The following is a 21,685-nucleotide window of genomic DNA, read 5'->3' as shown; positions in this document are numbered from 1 at the left end:
ATATAGACTGTATCTAATCCTGTTCTTCAAATACGCATTTTCCTTAAAAAGGATTAAAAGGCAGCTTACTTAATCGAGAATAAGATACCTGTATCAATTTTCTGATATCTGGGTCAAGAAATAGAAATGAAAATTATCATTGTATAGGAGCACAATTGCTTTGATTGGTGATTTTTATCTGTTGAGCTCTGTGTTTACATATGCAGAAGATTAACTTGTTTAGTTTCACAGAAATGAGGGCATGGTTCTTATTTTACCATGTCATTGCCAAATAAAAGGTGGTTTAAATGATGACGTCAGTAAGGCCTTAAAGCTAAAAGTCTCTCTGTAGGGAAGGCTGTATGGTGGCTGTTTCTGGGAATGTGAACTTTGACCAAACCCCTCATTTCCTAAGTAAGGGACTGTGGGAAGAGGAGGAATCTGAGCAGAAACAATCTGGGGACCCAACTATGACGTATAGAGTAGACGTAGGAAAAACAGGAAGACTTGTTCCCCAGTGGTACTCAGACTAGAAATACTATCCTGGCAGAGACGATTTGAAGATTACTGGATGCCAGTGCTGATGGGCTGAAGGGCCTTGTTCCTGCGCTGAGTATCCCAGTGAGCCAACTTGCTGTAACTGCAGAGGCTTTTTAGTTAGATCACTTGTCTCTTTTCTTTTCCAGAGGATTAAGTTTCAGAAGAAAGACCACACTGCCCTGGCAGGGTGTGGCGGGGTGGACAGTATGTGTGAATGCTGGCAGGGACTCCCAGACACTTGTTCTTAGGCATGTGACCAAGGGCTTAGTATGTTTTGTTTTCATTCCTTTAATAAAAATCAGCTTGATTAGTTCCCAGTTTTGTCTTTGTAGTCTTCACCCCTCAGGGCTCGCGAATTTAGTTCTTTAAAATACTTGTCCCACTTTTACATGTCTTGAGTATCAAATCATTGCAAAAGGAGTCTGGTTGGAGAAATTGTTCCTCTATTATAAAACGAACAAAAAAGGAATATGGTTTCATGTTGTTAAGAAGATATTATGATCAAAGGAAAATTTGAAATTTAGTCTACTAAATGCCAGTCAGTGTTAAAGGAGGAAATGAAGTTAGGAAAGAATAGCCTTGCTTGAAAGCAGGTCCTTTAAATGGCTCCTGAGTAGCCAACATCTGCCTGCGGCAGGGTCCTTGCCTGCTGCTGCTGCCTCCGCTGCTCGCCTTGAGTTAGGGCTCTGACATTTTCACATGGACTACGAAATGACTAATAACACAGATGATGTTTTATTTTTATACATGATTCGATGGGGATGAGAGGAGCCAGCTGTTAGGTGTGTGTCGTGTGAGGCACTGCAGGATGTGACGGAAGCAGGAGTGAAGCATGTGTGTGTGTGTGTGTGTGTGTGTGTGTGTGTGGTGCAGTGAGCAGGAGGCCTGCTGACCCCCTTGTTTCTCTCCTTACTGCTGCTCTGGCTCTGGCAGGACTGGGAGGGCCACAGATTGCATCACCCAGCCCAGGCATCAGATGCTGTGGTGGGCGTACAGGGTAGGTGTGGGGTGGAGTGGTGGAACATCCAAGCTGTTCCCTGAGATCCACGCTCAGTGTGACTGGAGAGGGGTTCTGATGGTAGGGAAATGAGAGAAACTCATCCTAACCTGCGGCTTCTAAGAGTGTTGTCCTGGAGTAATACCGGTCAGCTGCCCCCCCAGTCACGTTACTCTCTCTCCTGCTCCACAGCTTTTCCAAGGTGTAGTTACTGTTACCTCACTCTAGTTTATTTATGTTACTCATCTCCTTTTATGTCCCCGCCCCCTGAGTTTGAATGAAAACTTTGGGGAGCTAGAATTTTGGGATTGGAATTTAGAGTTTCTGTTATCATAGATTCTCCTTTTTTCAAGGATGGGGAGTGTTTTTATTTGTTTTGAGATAGAGTCTTACTAAGTAGCTCAGGTTGGCTTTGAACTTGCTATGTAGCCTCAGGAAGGTTTTGGATTTCCAATCATCTTGCCTCAGCCTTCTCTGTGCTTTGATTATAAACATCTACATTTGTCTATTTTAATTTTGTGTGTATGGGTTTTTATTTGTTGTTGTTGTTTTTATTTTGTTTTGTTTTGCTGTAGTTTTACAGCCTGTCCTGGAACTACATCTTGTAGACTGGGCTGGCCTCAAATTCACAGAGATCCACCTGCCTCTGCCTCCTGAGCGCTGAGATTAAAGATGTGCGTTACCACTACCCAGCTGGTATATGTTTTACCTGCATGTGTATCTGTGTGAGGGTGTCTGATTCTCTGGAACTGGAGTAACAGACAGTTGTGAGCTGCTGTGTGGGTGCTGGGAATTGAACCCAGGTTCTCTGGAAGAGCAACCATTGCTCTTAGCCACTGAGTAGCCATCTCTCCAGCCCCCTTAATGACTTTTTACATACTGTGACATAACCTTTGAAGTTTGAGTTACTACTTGAATTATTCTCCTCATCCATACAATTTGAGGTTAAACAATTGGGGATGGTCTTTCTCTTTCACACTCACAGCTAAAGGAAGCACTCACAACTTCTGTGGCGGCATCTGAATTCAGCACCGCTGTTCCTCTGAGTTATGGTAAAAGTAAAAGAGTGGCTGCAGCGGGCAGCAGGCCACGAGGCGCTGTGGTGGTAAAACACTGAGGTTCCCCGAGTGGCCCATGGGCCACGAGGGGCAGCAGATCCCAGGCAGGGAGCTGTGTGGTGGGTGAGAGACCAAGACAGATAGGCATGCCATACAGAGTGAGGCTGGACATTTATTTAGTGGGTTATGGAAGGGGAGGGGAAAGGTGAGAAGGAGGAGGAGCAGAAGCAGAGAGACAGAGAGAGAGAGAGAGAGAGAGAGAGAGAGAGAGAGAGAGAGAGAGAGAGAAAGGGAGAAGTGGGGAGAAAGGAGTGAGGCAGAAACTGCCTATTCGGAAGGAAGCAGAAGATCAGCTTACCTTGGTGGACAGGGGAGGGAGTGGGCGAGGCTTGTCTTTTAAAGGGACAGGACAGACTATTATATTCCCATTCTTTTTATAATAAAAAGGCAAGAGATTAGGCACAACAGGTTAAAGGAATTGGTACCGCAGATTCTCAAGACTGCTTCCTGATTTTTGTGGGTGTCATCTTAGGGTGGTGGGGGAACTTGAGAAAATTGGGTGCTGGTCATCCTAGGGTAGCTGGTCTCTTTGCTTCTGTCTGGTGTTTGTGGTGTGGAACTGTCTGGTGTCTCTTACATCTGTTTAAGGTATTGGCAGTACAGAGGACAAAGTTAAGTTTAGAGAAAAAAATATTTAGGACCAGGGAATTGAGAGTGGTGAATCTGACCTGTTTAAGGTAGATTCTTTAATTCAGCTCCCTTGAACTCCCAAGAATTCCTTGGGTTTGTGAAAACATAAATTTTAGACATATGCATTTGTATAAACAGTAGCATATTTATGTCAGAATGACTGTGACAGATGTTTTTGCATAATGAAAAGTATCTTCAACACTATGGAAGGCAGCATGAGAGAGAAATTTGATTGACTTGTATTTGCCCTCACACCTTTATAATTTGTAGGTACATACCTTAATAACTTGTATTTGTGTTTTACTGAAATTTGTTTGGTGAGGCTATCCTTTTAAACTGACAAAACCTCTCAGCTGTCAAACTGCATCAGACATCTTGGAGAAGGATAAAATTTTACTTGAGTTATTGATTAAAAAATGACAGAGAACTTACTTGGTTGGCACCTAGAGCTAATCATCAGGGTACTCCATGGTTGCTGAGGGTCATATATATATTGCTGTTTAGCACAGGGCCTGCCAGGCTCCAGAAGATCCTGTGGGATAAGAAATCTGTAGGAAGACAAGCCTACCTTGACCTGAGCAGCTAGGCTTTCAATTCCAGTGATTCTATCCACTGTCTGGAGATCTTCAGTTTAGATGAAAGGCAGTTTTGCCCAATGGTCAGCCCTTGGCAGTTGAAGCGAATTGCGGATGGACTTTTTTGTGCCCATTTGTCTTTTATCTTCTTTGGAAGAAGTAGAGTGCTGCCGTTAGGAGCCAACCTGTCTCTTTTAGTTATGAAAAGTTTTTAATAATTAAATATTTAAATGCCATATTCTCCAAATCTCTGAGCAGTTGAGGGCTGTTTACTGGGTATGGATAAGTTATAAAAATCTGCCTGGATAGCTGGGTCCAAGCTTGACTGTACTGGCTCTCAACAGGTAAAGCAGGGTTGGATTAAAAGACTTAAAAGTACATACCAATTTAAACCATGAGACTTATTGCTTCGTAGTCTGGAATGAGATGCAGTGAACAGACCCCCACCCATCCACTCATCAGAGAGGGTGAGGAACCCTCCCCAGCAGTATCTTTGCTGTGCTGAATGGAGATGTGAGTGAAGCAGGGAAGTATATTGGTTGACACAGTGAGAAGTCATGAGAGTAGAGATTACTTGGCATATAAGTATATTCCGGAATTTTCTAAGACGTTACTTTGTCTTTGTGAAGGTCAGTCTTTGTGTCTGTATGTTTGGATCTTATTTTCTGCTTTATGTTCAATGAGTTTATGTGACCTCCAAAATAATTTCTCCAAGCCCTAAATATTTAATCATTTATTCATTTGCATATGTATATGGTATGTTTACATGTGTGTATGCATGTGGGCCCATATGTGTGTGTGGTATGTAGGCGTGAAGTTGACATTATATATCTTCTTTCATAGTTCTCAACTTTCTTTACTGAGTTAGGATCTCCTGGTAAACCCAGATAATAGTTCTCAACTTTCTTTACTGAGTCAGGGTCTCTTGGTAAATCCAGAGCTAACAATTCCCACTTGCTTAGCTAGAAGCTAACCCCAGGATTACCTGTCTCCACCTCCTGAGTGCTAGGACCACAGGCATCACCACGTCTGTTGGCTTTTATTTGGCTTCTGTGAATGCCAACTCTGCTCTTCATGCACGTATGACAAATGTTTTATCTACTGAGCCAGTTCCCAGCTCCTGTCTTTCTCTTCAAAATGTGGTGGTCACCCTTTGGCCCTTAAACAGCATAGTTGAGAATGTCTGAATGACTGTTGACAGATTCAGTTGAATAATCCTTGGGTCGTCTCGTGTTAGAGACCGTTTAATTATGGGTTTGATTTTCTGTTTTTTTCCCATTATTTATTGTGTTTGTGGTGTGTGTGTGTGTGTGTGTGTGTGTGTGTGCAAGCCATGATGCATGTGTGGAGGACTGAAGACAATTACAGCAGTCATCTCTCTCCTTCTGCCGGCCAGATTCCAGGATTAAACTCATGTCATCAGACTTGATGACAAACAAGGACCCATTGAACCATCTTGTCGGCCTGGATGTGACTTTGATAATACTCGTAGCTATGTGGGAAGCAGATATTTTCCTGTGTATAGGAAAGAATGTGGCAAGCGTAGCAGCTGATGAATACGAATTATGCTAATAACAGATCAAGAAGAAATTATTTTTAGTCTTTTGAAGGCTGGTCAGTTTTGCTGGTAGAAAGGTAGGTTGAAGAACTATGTGAGAAAGCCTTAGCAGGAAGTCCCGGGTGTTTGGGATGAGCAGTGCTTCTGTGACTAGGACAGGGAGTGCCAGGACCAGAGGGCTGGTGCAGAGTCCATGTGAAGACAGGCTGGTGCCAGCGCATGGGCTGGATTTCGGATTTGGACTGTGACAGTGGGACGCCTTAGCAAGTTTCCTGCTGGTACTTAGCTCATGCTGTAAACATGCGCCTTTCAAAACTAAGGTTTATAATGATACTGAAAAACACGAGGCAGAGATACTGAGATAGGCCGCTCAGGAATTGAATTAAAAGATTTTAAAAAGTAGCGTGTTCATATCACAGAAGTCTGGAAGTCACAGCATGGTTATTTTATCTTATTGTTGTGTTTTAGGTGCCTATTTGTATTTATTCTAATGAGAGGAGAAAAAAAGGATGTGGTTTTGGGTGGGTGAGGAAGATCTGGGAGGAGTTGGGGGAGGAGAACCATAATTAGAATAAATTATATGAAAAAAATCTATTTTCAGTAGTAAATAGCAGCTCAAACATCAGGGTTCTTGGGTAGCTTCCTGCAAATTTTTTTTGAAGGTTGCCATTGCAGTCAGTAGCAAAGGAGAAGAGAAAGGGAATGTTCCCTGTGGTTGGTTGTGTTGTTTTAGGGAGGAAGACCTGGCCTTTCTAGCTTCACTGACTATGACTGATTTTTATGACCATCTCTTAGCTGCAAGAGAGACTAGGCCAGTATGGAATTCAATGTTTTCCCGAGGTAAGTTCTGTATGAAAAGGAGGAGGTGGGAGTAGGGGCTGTGGTGGTTGGAATGAGAAAGCCCATAGGTTCCTATATTTGAATGCTTGGTTACCAGTTGATGGAACTGTTTGGGAAGGATTAGAAGGAGCTCTGCCATTGGGATTGGATTTTGAGGTTTTAAGAGCCCATGTTTTTCTCAGTTCGCTTACTCCGGTTCTCTTGCCACCATTCCCTCCTCATGTTGTGAACCAATGTGTAAGCTCTCAGCTACTTCTCAGGATCATGCCTGCCTGCCTGCTGCCGTGCGCCCCATCATGGTTGTCACAGATTCTAACCCTTTGGAATCATGAGCCCCAAATTAATTGCTTCCTTATAAGTTCCCTCAGCCTTGGTGTTTTATCAAGGCAGTAGAACAGTAACTAAGACCCAGGGACTTTGGATCTAAAGGTGACCTCGAATGGTCATATCTTGCTAGGTGATCTGTGTAGGAAAAAGGTATTGAAGATTATTTTATGTTTTAGAAGTGAATGGAAAGATCCTAATGCCACTTACTAAATGAATTCCAGTGGGAGGTTGAATTGGATCCTTCCTCTCGTACTTCAACTACTGCTCACTCAAGTCTAAATGTTTTTTTTAGGACCTTATAGCCTCTGTTTCAATCCACTGAACCGAACAGAAAATGGAGGAGTCAGGTGGAGTTAGTTTTTAAATACTACTTCCATGACCAGCCCTGCTTGCTGCATTAAGAATCACCTGGGAGCTTGTTAAATAAATCAGACTCTTTGGGAATTGGTATTTTTAGGTTTGGGACATGGCCATCAATTTTGTTAACAAGGTCCCTAGTGATTCTGACACAGCTAGCTGCTTCTGGATACTATTGGTAGGAAAATGATAGCTTTTAGATTCTGATAAACCCAAATTCATTATGCCAGCTTTTCACTTATTAGCTGTATGAACTTGGGCTGGCAGCTTGACTTTGCAGAACTCTGGTTCCTCATCTTGGAAATGAGCAGAAATAATAATGAAAACAACAGAATATAGCTACTCTACTGAGTCCTACGAAATAGAGATATTATATATTTGATACTACTGGTATGATGTCTAGAGCTAGTAGTGTGGTTCAATAAATGGTTGTTTTGCATATTAGCTTCTAAATATTTTGCATTTGGTTTAATATAGAAACATTTTATTCTGCACAAAATAATAAGTAGTGGCATAGTATAACTGCTTCTCTTGTGACTTAGTATCTGTTATAACCAACAGCTGATTTCCTATTGTCCTAGCCAAACATTTTTGGGCTTCAGATTATGAGTTTTTATTTCCTCAACTATATATTTTTACTGCCTCTGTTCCATGTAATCTATATAAGTATGTACCTTAAAACTGGCTAATATAATAAAATTCTCTAACCCCAGTTTCTATAAAATGTGTTACTTATTATTTAATAGGGATTATTTTCACAGCAGTCTCAAAGCTTTAAGGTAGGCATGGTTCTTGCTCTTAAAATGGAAAGTATCAATTTCGATAAAAGTAGTATATGGACTTTAAGGATCATTCTGCTGTTTTCCAAGTTTGCGTTATATATTTTCTGAGTTAGTAATTGGGATGTTATTTTGGATGGCAGTTTTGTGTGGTAAATAACCACATGCTGACAGTGAATATCTGTTTCCCAGTTCATAAAGAAGTCTGAGTTAAAGGGAGAAGTGCAGTAATACCAAGTCTGTCCTTTGTTTGCGAGGACTTTGCTGTGATTTGTCTCTAGAGAGAAGCAGCATGCTGTGGTGGCTTCCTGCAGACTTGGAAAGTGGAAAGTGTGCCGCTTGGACTCTACCCTGTTGACAGAGATTTCTGTCCCACCTGGTCCATTCAGTCCCCCAAACACACAGAGGCCTACATTAATTATAAACTAATTTTATAGTTAATTGGCCTATTAACTCAGGCTTCTTACTAACTAATTCTTACATCTTACATTAACCCATAATTCTTGTTTTTATCAGCCATGTGACTTGGTACCTTTTATCAATGAGGCATTCTTATCTTGCTTCCTCTGCATCTGGATGACTACTGAAGACAGAGACTTTCCTCTTCCCAGAATTCTCCTGTACTCATCATCCCACCTCTATTTCCTGCCTGTGGTTGCCCTGTCTATACTTCCTGCCTGCCTACTACTGGCCAATCAGCGTTTTATTAAAATACAAGTGACAAATCTTTACAAAGCACAAGACCATTGTCCCACAGCACTACCCTTTCCTTCCAACAGCTGCCTACCTTGCCACATTACCAGCCTGTGTGTGGCTTGATTTCTTTAGACTTTGTGTGCATTCAGATCATAGAATTTTTATCTGAATTAGAATCTGATGAATTGACATGCAAACTACTGCCATTGCTTTTGGTTGACCATTAGAACTTAATGATAAGACCCTATTGTTGTCAGGCGGGTAGCACTCAGGAGGTAGAGGCAGGAGGATCTCTGTGAGTTCAAGGCCAGCCAAGGCTACACAGAGAAACCCTGTCTTGAAAAACCAAAAAAAAAAAAAAAAAAAAAAAAAAAAAAAAAAAAAAAAAAAAGAAAAAGAAAACAAAACAGAACAGAACAAAAAAAAAAAACCCTATCATTGAAGACACACAGACTTTGGTCATAACATATGAAATATAACATAAGAAATCAACTCTGTGCTAGCCAGGAATCCTCTTTCCTCATGTGGCTTTAATAATACTGGATGTAGGCTGCTATGTAGGCTACTGGAGTAAAAAATGTAATCAACAGATTTACCCAGATGTGACCTACAATACATTGAGCAGCATGGCAAGATATGCCCATGAGTGCAATAGTGGCATGGATGTTATGGACCTAACCAACCACTTTATGATTTGATTTAAGGCCCATTTCACAGAAAGAAACATGTATCTTGTACTTTAATTCTGGCTGAGAACCTATGTTTGGGAATTTCATAGGTCCCGGGGTGAGCATACTACTGTTATTCTGATAAATGAATATCATATCAAACTGCCAAACTGCCCTCTCATATCTCCGTGCCACAGGTTAGTGTGGCCCTCAGGTTTTTTGGCTGATAGTTAAAGCATTAACAATTGATCAAACTGCAGAGTGTCTGTGAAGTGCTTAGCCACCAATGGGGTGTCTAGATTTCCTCCACCCCAAAGCTCAGGAGCCACCATGGAAGAGCACTATGGGAAATTGTAAGAACTGGAGATGGGGAGGGCTAGAGGGAAACCGCCTCTTAGACAGTACAGACAGCTGTGCTTACAGGAGCTTGTAGCAGCTGTAGTTGCTTGCACTAGCTATTGAACATTCTAGAGGTGGGGTGGCTCACAAGCCCCCACTCCTAACTGAGGAGCTATTGACAGTTAATGGCCTCTGCAGGAGAAAGAGTCAGTTTTTTTTTTTTTTAAATTAGATGGCCCTACATCCTTTGAGTTGTGTGGGGGTGGCTATTACAAACAAAGGGGGGACAAGCCCACTCAATGCCAGGCTGGTGGAAGAGAGCCACAGGCCTGCTTGGTGGCCCAGGGCCAGGGTTGGGGGGTGGGCACCACTGCGATGAGCAGGGGGAATCCATGCACTGTGGGGAGAGGCAGAACTGAAGTCCTGCACCACCACCAGGGCTACGGTGACATAGAGGGTCTGTGTTACCATGGAAAGCCGTGAGGATTGTCCCTGGTTTGGGCCACCACCTGAGGCCATGTTATCTTTGGGGCCATATCAGTCTAAGAGGCCTGTACATACAGGGCTGTAGCGGCGTAAATGAAGGCAGACAGAAATTATAATAATATATTCAGCTTTAATTGGGAAAAGACTTACAGAACCCGAGGTTCCAGCGGAGAACAGGAAAGCAGAAGGGAAGGGGGAGGGCACACCAGCAATATTTATTAGTAAAAAATATCCTCAGGCGACCCCGCCCTACAAGCAAGGTGATTGGCTGGGGCTACCCCTACACAGGGCTTTGGTAATGTCCGCACCTGAACTGTGGCAGAGGACCATGTCTGGGTCTGTGCTCCTATTGCGACTCGAGTCTGTGTTTTTGTCTGTGACCTGTGTTACCATGGAGATAGGAGTATGGGAGAGCTGGCCCTGATGGTGTGGACCTTGGAGAGCTGGTACCACCTCTTGCTGGCCCTTCAGCCAGAGAATTCTCCTCCCCACTTCCCCAACCACCCCCAATGGCATGGACCTGGGAGAACTGGCTCAGAGCCCACCCTCGAAGGTCCTGGGAGATCTGTTCCTCTCGTTTCCCCCTCTTCCTCCCCCCTTGCTAGCTGCCAAAAGAGAGCTGGCCCTGATGCCATGGGCACAGAAGAGCCTGAGGGGGCAGTCCCCGTGGAGGCCCAGACTGACCAAATCAACTAACGCCTAGTCCTACGTCCAGGTTTTAGAGTTGTCCCACACCAGTATCTACCCAATGTACAACCCGCGGGAGCTTGTGAAGGCCCGGTCTTGTGGAACCACAGCTGCAGTACCTCCACGACTCAGCACAACAGCAGATTATCAGAGAGTAGCTTCGGTCAGGGTCCAGCATTGATGGTGTATCGGAAGCCAGAGGCCTTGAGCCAGACCAACAGTTCATTGCAGTGACCATTCCCAAGTAGATGTTTGGGCAAGACAGTGTACACTGGAACACACCGCTGGGACACACCGCAGCTACCAAGGCCACTGCGACAGATAAATATGCAGTGGAGAAGGGGGAAAGATGAGGAACCAAGTAGGTTTTTTCCCCTTTAAATTTATTTATTTATTTTTATTTTATTTTGGAGTGGAAGGTAGACATGGAAGGCTGGGAAATGAGTGGGATTGGGGTGCATGCTGTGAAATTTCCAAAGAATCAAGAAAAGAATTGTGTTGATTAAAAAAGGGTGGGGGGGGGGGGGGGGGGGGGGGGGGGGGGGGGGGGTATGGGAAGGTGGGAAGGTGGATCAGGGAGGAGTTAGGGAGGAAATGATCATAATACATTGCTTGAAAGCCCCCAGGAATTAATAAAATTATTTTAAAATAAATGAGCATATGTAAAGTGTTTAGGAAGTATGTGACACATACTATGCTATAATGATATAATTGTTAGTTATCTTGAGACAGGGTCTCACTCTATAGCGCTGGCTGGTCAGGAGCTCACTGTATAGAACACGCTGGCTTCAAACCCTTCTGAATCTGAGTTCCAAGTGGTGGGATTAAAGGCAGGCACTACCACCCCCTGCCTTAGCTCCTTTTTTGAGGTTCAGAAATTCACACAGTTTCATAATCATCATAAAAACCGAATAAAGCTGTGTTCTTGTTTGTGTCTGAAAACACCTCACTGTTTAAATTAGAATATGTTCTTTCTATGCGATGCTTCTTTTTCTTTTCTTCTCTTTGCTTTCTAAAAGTTATTTAATTGTGTGTGTGTGTGTGTGTGTGCGCGTGCACGCGTGTGTATGTATGTGTACACGCGGATTTCAGAGGACAGCTTGCAGGAATTGGTTCTTCCCTTGTGTGGCCTCTGGGAATGATCTTGGCAGCAAGCACCTTTACTAATGAGCCATTTCCCCGGCCTTAGAATGCATTGCTAATTTTTGTCTTGTGAATTAGGAAACTTAGCAGCTCCGCTGTCAGCTTTAACACAAGTTCAAGTCTGTTCTTCATGTTTTCCATGATGCTTTTAAGATGTTTAAAAAGTAACCTAGAAGCCGGGCGGTGGTGGCGCACGCCTTTAATCCCAGCACTCGGGAGGCAGAGGCAGGCGGATCTCTATGAGTTCAAGGCCAGCCTGGTCTACAAGAGCTAGTTCCAGGACAGGAACCAAAAGCTACAGAGAAACTCTGTCTCAGAAAGAAAAAAATACATAATAAATAGACAATTAAATATTAAGTTCCAACTTATAGCCAGTCTTGTGAGGAAATTTTCCTCACTTGTTCCTCCTCCCTGAGGTCTTGGATCACTGCACTTCACACTGGCCTAATAGGGAAATGTATGACTGTCTCTAGGAGTACTTTAGAGATGGGAGCAGCAGGGGGCTTTCCCCAGTGTTCTCCACACTCAGTGGGAAGCATTCTGCGACTTGCAGCAGTGACTTTGTTTTGAATGGCTTTAAGAAGCTATTGGATGGTTCTTCCTGCTTGGTACCTTTGGCCCTTCTTTTAAATCTTTTAAGTTTCTTTTGATAAAATGCAGCTTTCTGCAATAATTGATTCTCTTCCTTTGCTCCAGGAAGCTGCTGAGTTGGCTTTTGAGTTAGAGAAATTACCCGAGATTTACATTTAATATATTCTTTGTTGGCTTAACTACCTGTGGGTGGCAACACTGTGAGCTGGCCTTTGGATTTTCATTAGCTGACCCTAGTACAAACTTACCTGAATTTTTCTCAAAAAGCAATTTCTCCTTTTAATTGTTCTTACTTCCTAGGTGGTTCTTACCAATTCATTTTTCCTAGACACAACTTTTTTACTCCGTAAATTAATTTCTTCCCTTTCCTCTCCTCTCCTTGAGGACTGTGAAGGCCTTAGCCTCAGCAGGGCGCTGGTGGCAGAGTTAGCAAGGCAGGGGCAGAGCACATGGATCCTTGGATGCAGAACCAGTACTGCACACTCTGGGGTTTTGTCTAGAGTGGTCAGATGCCCTGTGGGTTTGTGAGTCCTGTTTCTTTGTAGGAGCCACTACCAGAGCTGTGAGGGCTGTTCTTGGGGCTGAAGTTAGTTAAGGGCGTCTTAAGGGTTCAGCTGTGCTTTATCTGCTGGGAAAGGCCCTGCTGCTTAGTTAGGTCTCTAGGTTCTCAAGCTGAGAACCTGCTAACAAAAAGACTAGCTGATGTCACCAGTAAGTTGACTGTTATTTTTGGGACTTAGTGTCTATAGGTGTATTTTCCTGCATTTTTATAGGCATTACCATGGTGATAAAAACCTTTCTAAGTTTTTCCAAATGTTAAAACTTTACTGAGTAGGCACATTAATACTTTAAAAAGTCAGGCCAAGAATCTAAGATTTTTCTTAATCCTGTTAGTGTATTTCCATATTGCTTAGATATAAATGTAGGACTGAAGACAGTTTTTTTAATGTAATATTGTTCTATAAGGATAAAAGGAGCAATACTTTTGTAGCTCTTTAATGTTTGAAACCTTGTTGACCTAATTTTGCCAGTGAGCAGATTTAAAATTACTCTTTTTAATTAGTTTTTTTATTCCATGCCTGGCTTTAGTTTTCAAAGTCGGATGGTGGCTACCACTGTGCCACGTTTCCAGACCAGCCCACTGCTTTCACTCTACGCTTTCCCATGAGGCTCCACTGCTGGTGTGGAGGGATCCAGAGTGAAGAATGGGGTGGCTGGGAGCAGACTGTGGGGGAATTCTGGGAAGAATGGTGGCTGGGAGCAGACTGTGGGGAATTCTAACCCAGTTTGCATTTTCCTCCTCTTATTTTTATTTTAGACTGTCTAGGGTTTTCAGGGTTTTCAGTGCTATGAAGAGACACCATGATCACATTAACTCTTATGAGGGAACATTTAATTGGGGTGGCTCGCTTACATTTCAGAGGTTCAATCCATTATAGTCATGAAGGGAACATGGTAGCATGCAGGCAGATGTGCCGGAGCTAAGAGTCCTTACATCTTGACTCACAGGCAACAGGAAGTCAACTGACTGTCACACTGAATGATGCTTGAGAAAAAGACCTTAAAGCTCGCCCCACAGTGACACACTTCCTCCAGCTAGGCCTTACCTCCTAGTAGTGGCACTCCCTATGAGCTTATGGGGGCGAAACACATCCAAGTACCACATAGAATCTTGTTCTTGTCGTCTCTGCTGACCTTGGGCTCATGGTCTTTCTGCCTGAGCCTTGTAGGTACTAAGACTAAGTTATGCCCTATCTCATCCATATAAACCTTTCTTTAGAACACATACTTGTACCTACAGTGTATTTGGGGGGAGGTTTGGGTTTGAGATGGAGCCTCACTGTTTATTCAGGACAGGTCTAGAACTGATTTTTGTAGCTCTGGTTGGCCTTGAACTTAGGAGCCTCTTGCCCCAGTCTCCTGAGTGCTGGGATATGTAAAGCTTGCATGTGTTACCTGATTTTAGAAGAAGGGGAATTATGTGAAATCACTAACTCTTAAAACCTAAGTGGGGGCCTTAGGAATTATATATATAGCAACCCACGCCTAGGATTTTAAGGAGGAATAAATGGAGGTCTGTTTATTCATTCATTCATTCATTCTTTCACTTGCTCAGACATTATTGGAGGATAGTTCTGTCCTCACAGGGCACAGTTAATAGGATGTCAGAAGGCAAAAGAGGTAGCCTGGGATAAGGGTTTGTAATGAACAGAAATAACCACACAAAAACTGTGTTAATTAAAATACTACTTGGCCCATTAGCTCTAATATCTTATTGGCTAACTCTTACATTAATTTAATCCATCTCCATTTATCTGTGTATCTGTATATTGCCATGTGGCAGTGGCTTACCAGGTAAAATTCCCAGCATCTGTCTTGGGCGGCTCCATGGTGTCTCTCTCTGTTTTCCTTCTCCCAGCATTCAATCCAGTTTTCCCCGCCTACCTAAGTTCTGGCCTATCAACAGGCCAAGGCAGTTTCTTTATTTATTAATGGTAATCACAGCACACAGAGGGGACTCCCACCTCAAGTGTCATTGAAAAAACACACTATTTTCAGCAGCAGAGATGTGAAGAAGGTGGAAGTGTGCTGTGTGAGAGAGAGCACCAGAAGGACTAGCAGGTGCACAGGCTGTGGCACTCTTCAGGGGACAGTGGGAAGGCGGCTGCGGCTTCTCCATGAAGCGGGTAGTGAAAGTCCATCGAGGTAGAAGGCAGGAAGTGGGTTGAGAACAGGCTAGATGATGTGAGCTCTTGTGGCAGGTCCTGGGGTCATTGGCTCTGTGGCGACTGGAATGAGGAGCGGGTGCAGTGAAGGGTGTTGAGTAGAATAATATGATCAGACTTAAATTTTAATTTTGAGTCATCCCAGCTTTTTGTCTAGAAGGTTTGAGTAGTATTCCCAGTTTTGACAAATGAAAATATAGGCCAGTGTCTTAACTTATATTCTGGTTGCTGGCGAAAGCAATTTAAGTGAGAAAGTGTTTATTGTGGCTCACGGTCCAATGGTACCGTCCACCATGGAAGGCAAGCAAGGGAGGAGAGGCGGGGAGGAGAGGTGGTAACAGTTGGTCCCATCCCATCCACAGTTGTGAAGTCGAGACGCCAAGAGCGAGGATGCATGCTGTTGTGCATCTTCCTTTCTCTGTATACACAGTCCAGGACCGCAGCCAGGCAATGGCGCCATCCACACTAGGTGCCCCTTCTCACCTCAGTACAGTCCTGACAGTCCCTCCAGAGGCGTGCTCAAAGTCTGTCTTCCTGGTTATTCTAGATACTAGCACGTTTTTAGTTAGCACTAACCGTTATAGACACCCATTTCAATTTGAAATTTAGATACACAAGGAATAATTTTGTATATATGTGTTCTATACAATGTTAGTTGACTGCACATAAGGCAAATTGTACCTTAAAATTCATTTAAAGCTTTGCATGTTGGCCCACACCAATGATGCCAGCACTCAGGGGACTAGCACTCAGAAGGATGGGACAAGAGGATTGAGACTTCCAGGCCAGATGCCAAACATAGTGCTCTAGGCCAGTCTGTCCGTCTTCCTGCACTGTGTGCACTCCTGCTCTTCATACTGCTCACCTTACACTAGAGTCTCACACAAGGGCTTTGGGTTCATCAGGACTCACAGGCCGGAATCTCCACGACTGCCTATTGTCCATGTTCTGTGTGAGCAGAACATCTCAATCACCCACTCTTCTGACATTTGGCTTTTTTTTTTTTTTTTTTTTTTTAGAGAAACACATTAAACAAGTAAAGGTGTAGCGTCGGCTACTCGTAACACAAACACACACACACACACACGCACGCACTCACGCACACACATACACACTTACTGCAAAGCCTAAAAGTTAGATAAATATTTAGACATAGTCATTTATCTTTTCTCATTGACTGCCCTCAGGTCTGCTCCTTCTTGGCAGTTTCCTGAACACTTGCGGACATGGTGCATATGTAGAGATAAGAGGACAATTTTGGGAGTTGGTTTTCTCTTTCCATCACGTGTGTTTCGTGGATAGAACCAGGTGGTCAGGTTTGGCTGCAGCGCCCTTATCCACTGAGCCATCTTGACGGCCCAGCAGTTTCTTTAGAAGATGTAGGTAACTTCTTACGTTTGGTTTTGCTCTAAAATAAAGTTTCAAATTAGAAATGTTCTTTTCTTCTTTTTCAACTTTCTCACAAGCAGCGACTTTGTCATTTGACTCTTTTGTACTTTCCGTTAGTCATCCCGAGCTGTCAGCCGAACCTCTTCCTTCAGGGTGCCCTTGTTCCTTTAGATATCCCCTTGACAAGCATTAGGAAACTCTTCTCTGTACTTTGTTCAGCCATTAGTTCTCCTGACAGTCAGACTCTTATTTAATCCCAGCTAACAGAATCAGGAAACATGCTTCTCTCTGGGAAGAGGCAGAAATTCTTTTGAGTGACAGCTTGACTTAAAGATAAGCAGAAGACAAGAAAGAAGAGGCTTGGCTCAACTCCAGACTGAGTAATTCCAATTACCAGGCTAAGATTACATTGACTATCATATGCTGGGAATCACGGGAATCTTAGCTGGGTTCTTCTGTGGGAAGGACAAGCTCGAGGCAAGTCTGAAAGGAATATTTATGTAGGAATAATTGGTTGGGAGTGCTCTAGGGCGTTGTTTTGATGGCTTCTATTAGTAGACGAGGGGGTTGAAAGGAGCATGTCAGAAGCTGTACAGTCTACAGGGTACATCCTGCTGGAAGAACAAAGCGGTATCTGCACTGTTGTTGCTGCCTTTGAAATCTAGCACAAAAAATAGGACATGTAGGCTCGCAAATTGCAGCTTTCACGCGGCAGTAATGAAACAGTATAATCATTCCGAATAATTCTGCCACCCTTTACGCTTTCACAGGTTGGGGTATTTGTGAATCCAAAAATCTAAATAGTATCTCAGGGTTTGCGTTATTTTATATTATCTGCTAGGTATTGAGCCCCACAGAGAGTCAGATGACAGTATATTTAGCTAAGTTTATGATGACAAAGATGGCAATTGTGATACTTACATTTGTAGTTGCTTTTGCTAATAGTGATTTAGTTTGCTGTGTATTTCTAAGGTGCTTGTGGTGATTGTTTCTTTTGAGTCTGGCTAAAATTAAAGATAAAGAAATCCTAGTTGAAGCTTTCTTGACTAAGTATAGTTATTTTGATTGGAAGGAGGTAGAAAAATACTTTGAGACTTAGAAGAACACTGCTGCATACATTTGTCTGTAACCTACCTTGTTTATATATATTTTCCTATAGAATAGAATTGTCTTGGAATTTAAATTTAAAATTTAAAGGCTTGTTAGATATTAAAAATAGAAGCCTACCTGTTGTGTGAGAGGGCCTGCTTTTGGTCCTAGCCTCCCCGCTATCTTACACCCAAAATAATCACACAGAAACTGTATTAATTAAAATACTGCCTGGCCCACTATCTCTAGCCTCTTATTGGCTAACTCTCACATGTTGATTTAACCCATTTCTGCTAATCTCTATATTACCATGAGGTCGTGGCTTACCGGGAGAGATTCAGCATGTCTGACCTGGCAGCTCCATGGTGACTCTGTCTCCCTTCTTCTCAGCATTCATTTCTGTCTACTCTGTCTACCTAAGTGCTGCCCTATCAAATGTTCCCCCTTTACAGCCACTACTTCAGTGCATTCCAACTAAACTTTATCCATAATTATCTTATTAAAAGAAAAATACCTTTTTTTGCTTTCTTATTTTAAATTGGGCTGGGATTTCAATACAGACAGAGGTCAGTCTCATGTCTTCACACTCAGGTGACAAAGTCACAAGCGGATACTAAGTAGTTTTCTTAGAACTGCAAACTGAGTCACTGTAATATTGGGAATGTAAATGTTGAGGGTTGAAAAGTAATTGTATGTCTGGAAACAAGTATCATGGAAGATTTAGGGTTGTTTCAGTTTCTTGAATTGTTTGTTAATGAGAGACTGAGTGTTATCTTGCTAGGGTTTGGGGATAGAGGGAGGAGAGCTGTAAGGCTCAGTGAGGTACAGCTTATGTGGGTGGGAAAACCCATAAAGGTAGACTTGGGGATGGACGGAAAGAAAATGTGTTTACGAGCAGCAAGTTTTGTGTCCATTCCTTGACCAAGTTGCTGTTGAGTAGCACCTGGCAGGGTCTTCACAGGCTCTTCTGCCCTTCTCATCTGTCCAGCCATCAAAGAAAACAGTAGTTAGCTGTTTCTGATTCCTCTAGAAAGCCTTGTGTATTTAACTGTGATTACATTAAATACACAGTATTTAACCAGTAGCCTTGTTGCCACATCTCTCTTTTGTCAGATATGCAGCAGAATTCCTTACTTCCTATAACAGAATCTTGTTTCCATGATTTGTTTTTCATTTTGTAATTTAAGTCAGCGTTCCATCATCTGGAGTTTCGTTAGGCTTTTACTAATTATTCCAATTTTGTTTGTGTCTTACTTGTTCTCAAAATCATGTTTATACAAATAAGGACTTAGGTTTTTTAAGACTATACAGGAGACCTGAGCAAGTTGGTTGTTGAAATATAACACTAATTTAAAAAGTACCCTAAGCATTTTACGCTTTTGCTGCCTGTTATTTATGGTTTTGGAATATTTTATGTTTTCTTTTTAATAGGCTTATTGCTTATAGACTTTTTTTTGTACTGTGAACATTAGGAATAATCTTATGGTGTGTTTGGTTTTCTTGCAGTCCAAGGCGGTTGGCTTGTTAGATGTAGATGTGTATGGTCCTTCCATTCCAAAGATGATGAACCTGAAAGGAAATCCAGAATTATCACCAAGTAAGTACAGAAGAGGGAAATAATGCCTTCTGATTGCTAGGTACCTGTCAGCTACCATGAATGTTTTATATGTCATGTAGTGTTGCAGTTCAGAAATTAGGTTGGCATCAGTATGACTGGGTTTGAATCTCAGTTCTGTCATTGACCAGTTGTGTGGCTCTGAGGAGTCCATTCCATCTTGTTGTGCCTTGTCTTCCTACACACACAGTAGGGCCACAGTTGCTGTGAGGAATATGTACATGGAGCATTGAGCACAATTAGTAGCACTAGTACCTGGTAAAAATATTAATATCCATTGTTTACCATATATATGTACATGCATGAGAATATTGAGTAGGAATATATTGGTATTAAATAAAAATTACATTTCACAAGCAGATTTTTGTCAGACTTCTTTAGGGCATTTACAAACTTTCCACAACAATGTTTTGTCGCCCTGTACTTTTAGTGCCATCAATATAGGAAGAATTAGTTTTTTGCAAAGAACTAGAAGAAAAACTCTAACCCAGTAAGTTGTCTACTTCAACAAAAACACAGACAATCGATGATGGCGCAGCAGCAAATCCCAAAGAAGGGAAAAACACATAAAATAACATCACCAACAAGGAAAACTAAAATCACACGAGACAGCAATTACTGGTCATTAATATTCCTTAATATAAATGGACTTAACTCACCTATAAAGAGACACAGGCTAACAGATGGATATGAAAACAGAATCCACCCTTCTGCTGCATATACAAAACACACCTCAACCTCAAAGACAGACATTGCTTCAGAGTAAAGGGTTGGGAACAAATTTTCCAATCAAATGGACCTAAGAAACAAGGAGGTGTAGCTATCCTAATATCTAACGAAATATACTTCAAACTAAATCAATCAAAAGAGACAAAGAAGGACATTTCATATTAGTCACAGAAAAATCCATCAAGGGGAAATCTCAATACTGAACATCTATACCCAAAATACAAGGGCACCCTCATATGTAAAAGAAACACTTCTGAAGTGTAAATCACACATTAAACCCTAATAGTGGGAGACTTTAATATCCCACTCTCACCACTGGACAGGCCTGTCAGAAAATTAACAGAGAAATAAGGGAACTAACAGATGTTATGATTCAAATGGACTTAACAGATGTCTATAGAACATTTCACCCAAAGATAAAAGAATATACCTTCTTCTCAGCACCTCATGGAACCTTCTCAAAAATTGATCACATACTAGGTATCAAAACAAACTTCAACAGATAGAAAAAAATTAGAATAACCCCATTCATCTTATCAGATCACATGGCTTAAAACTAGAATTCAACAGCAACACTAATTCCAGAAAGTCCACAAACACATGGAAATTAAACAGTGTTCACCTGAATCATCAATGGGTCAAGGAAGAAATAAAGGGAGAAATTAAAGACTTCCTAAAATTCAATGAAAATGACCACACAACATACCCAAAGTTATGGGACACAATGAAAGCAGTGTTAAGAGGAAAGTTCATAGCCCTAAATGCCTACATAAAGAAGCTGGAAAAATCCCACACTAGTGAATTAACAGAACCTTTGAAAACTTTAGAACAAAAAGAAGCAAACTCACCTAAGAGAACTAGATGGCAGGAAATAATCAAATTGAGAGCTGAAATCAACAAAATAGAAACAATAATAAAACCATTATAAAGAATCAATGACAAAAAGAGCTGGTTCTTTGAAAAAAATCAAGAAAATAAACAAAACTTTATTCAAACAAACCAAAAGAAAGAGAGAGAATATCCAAATTAACAAAATCAGAAATGAAAAGGGGACATAACAACAGACACAGAGGAAATCCAGAGAATCATTAGATCATATTTCAAAAACCTGTACTCAACAAAATTGGAAAACTTAAGGGAAACAGACAACTTTCTGGATAAATATCATTTACCAAAATTAAATCGAGACCAGATAAGCAAATTAAATAGACCTATAACTGCTAAAGAAGTAGAAACAGTCATTAAAAGTCTCTGAACCAATAAAAGCCCCCCAACCAAAAAAAGCCCAGACCAGATGTTTCAGCTCAGAATTCTACAATATTTTCAAAGAAGCACTAATACCAATACTCCTCAAATTGTTCCACACAATAGAAACAGAAGGAAAACTGCCAAACTCTCTTTATGAGGCTACCATTACCCTTGATACCCAAACCACATAAAGACATTACTAAGAAAGAGAATTACAGACCAGTCTCACTCATGAACATTGATACAAATACTTAATAAAATATTGGCAAATCAAATCCAAGAACACATCAGAAAAATCACCCATCATGATCAAGTCGGCTTCATCCCAGAGATGCAGGGATGGTTCAACATATGAAAATCTGTCATATAAACAAACAAAAATAAAAACCACATAATCATCTCATTAGATGCTGAAAAAGCCTTCGACGAAATACAACATCCCTTCATGATGAAGGTCTTGGAAAGAGCAGGGATACAAGGAACATACCTAAACATAATAAAGGCAATATACAGCAAGCCAACAGCCAATATCACACTGAATGGACAGAAACTCAAAGCAAATCCCACTGTAATGAGGAA

The 21,685-nt window shown here is 41.8% G+C and overlaps 1 protein-coding gene and 1 long non-coding RNA gene across 3 annotated transcripts in view; both read left to right on the top strand.

Annotated features, from left to right (window-relative positions):
- Nubpl (NUBP iron-sulfur cluster assembly factor, mitochondrial) overlaps positions 1–21,685 on the top strand; it is a 161,850-nt gene that overhangs the window by 13,827 nt on the left and 126,338 nt on the right. For both annotated transcript variants that reach the window (XM_050138890.1, XM_050138891.1), the window contains exon 4: positions 19,021–19,111. In XM_050138890.1, the coding sequence (XP_049994847.1) occupies positions 19,021–19,111 (91 nt within the window). The remainder of the gene's footprint in view (positions 1–19,020; positions 19,112–21,685) is intronic.
- LOC126499604 (uncharacterized) lies at positions 5,958–7,633 on the top strand. Its single transcript, XR_007591119.1, has 2 exons — positions 5,958–6,237; positions 6,857–7,633. It is a non-coding gene; the product is annotated as an uncharacterized lncRNA (long non-coding RNA).

This window comes from Alexandromys fortis, unplaced genomic scaffold, assembly GCF_014885135.2.
Source record: "Alexandromys fortis isolate MF-2015 unplaced genomic scaffold, M_Fortis_MF-2015_v1.1 scaffold_35, whole genome shotgun sequence".
Lineage (NCBI taxonomy): Eukaryota > Metazoa > Chordata > Mammalia > Rodentia > Cricetidae > Alexandromys > Alexandromys fortis.
The sequence above is the reverse complement of the archived record's forward strand: the minus strand, read 5'-3'. Positions and strand labels throughout refer to the sequence as shown.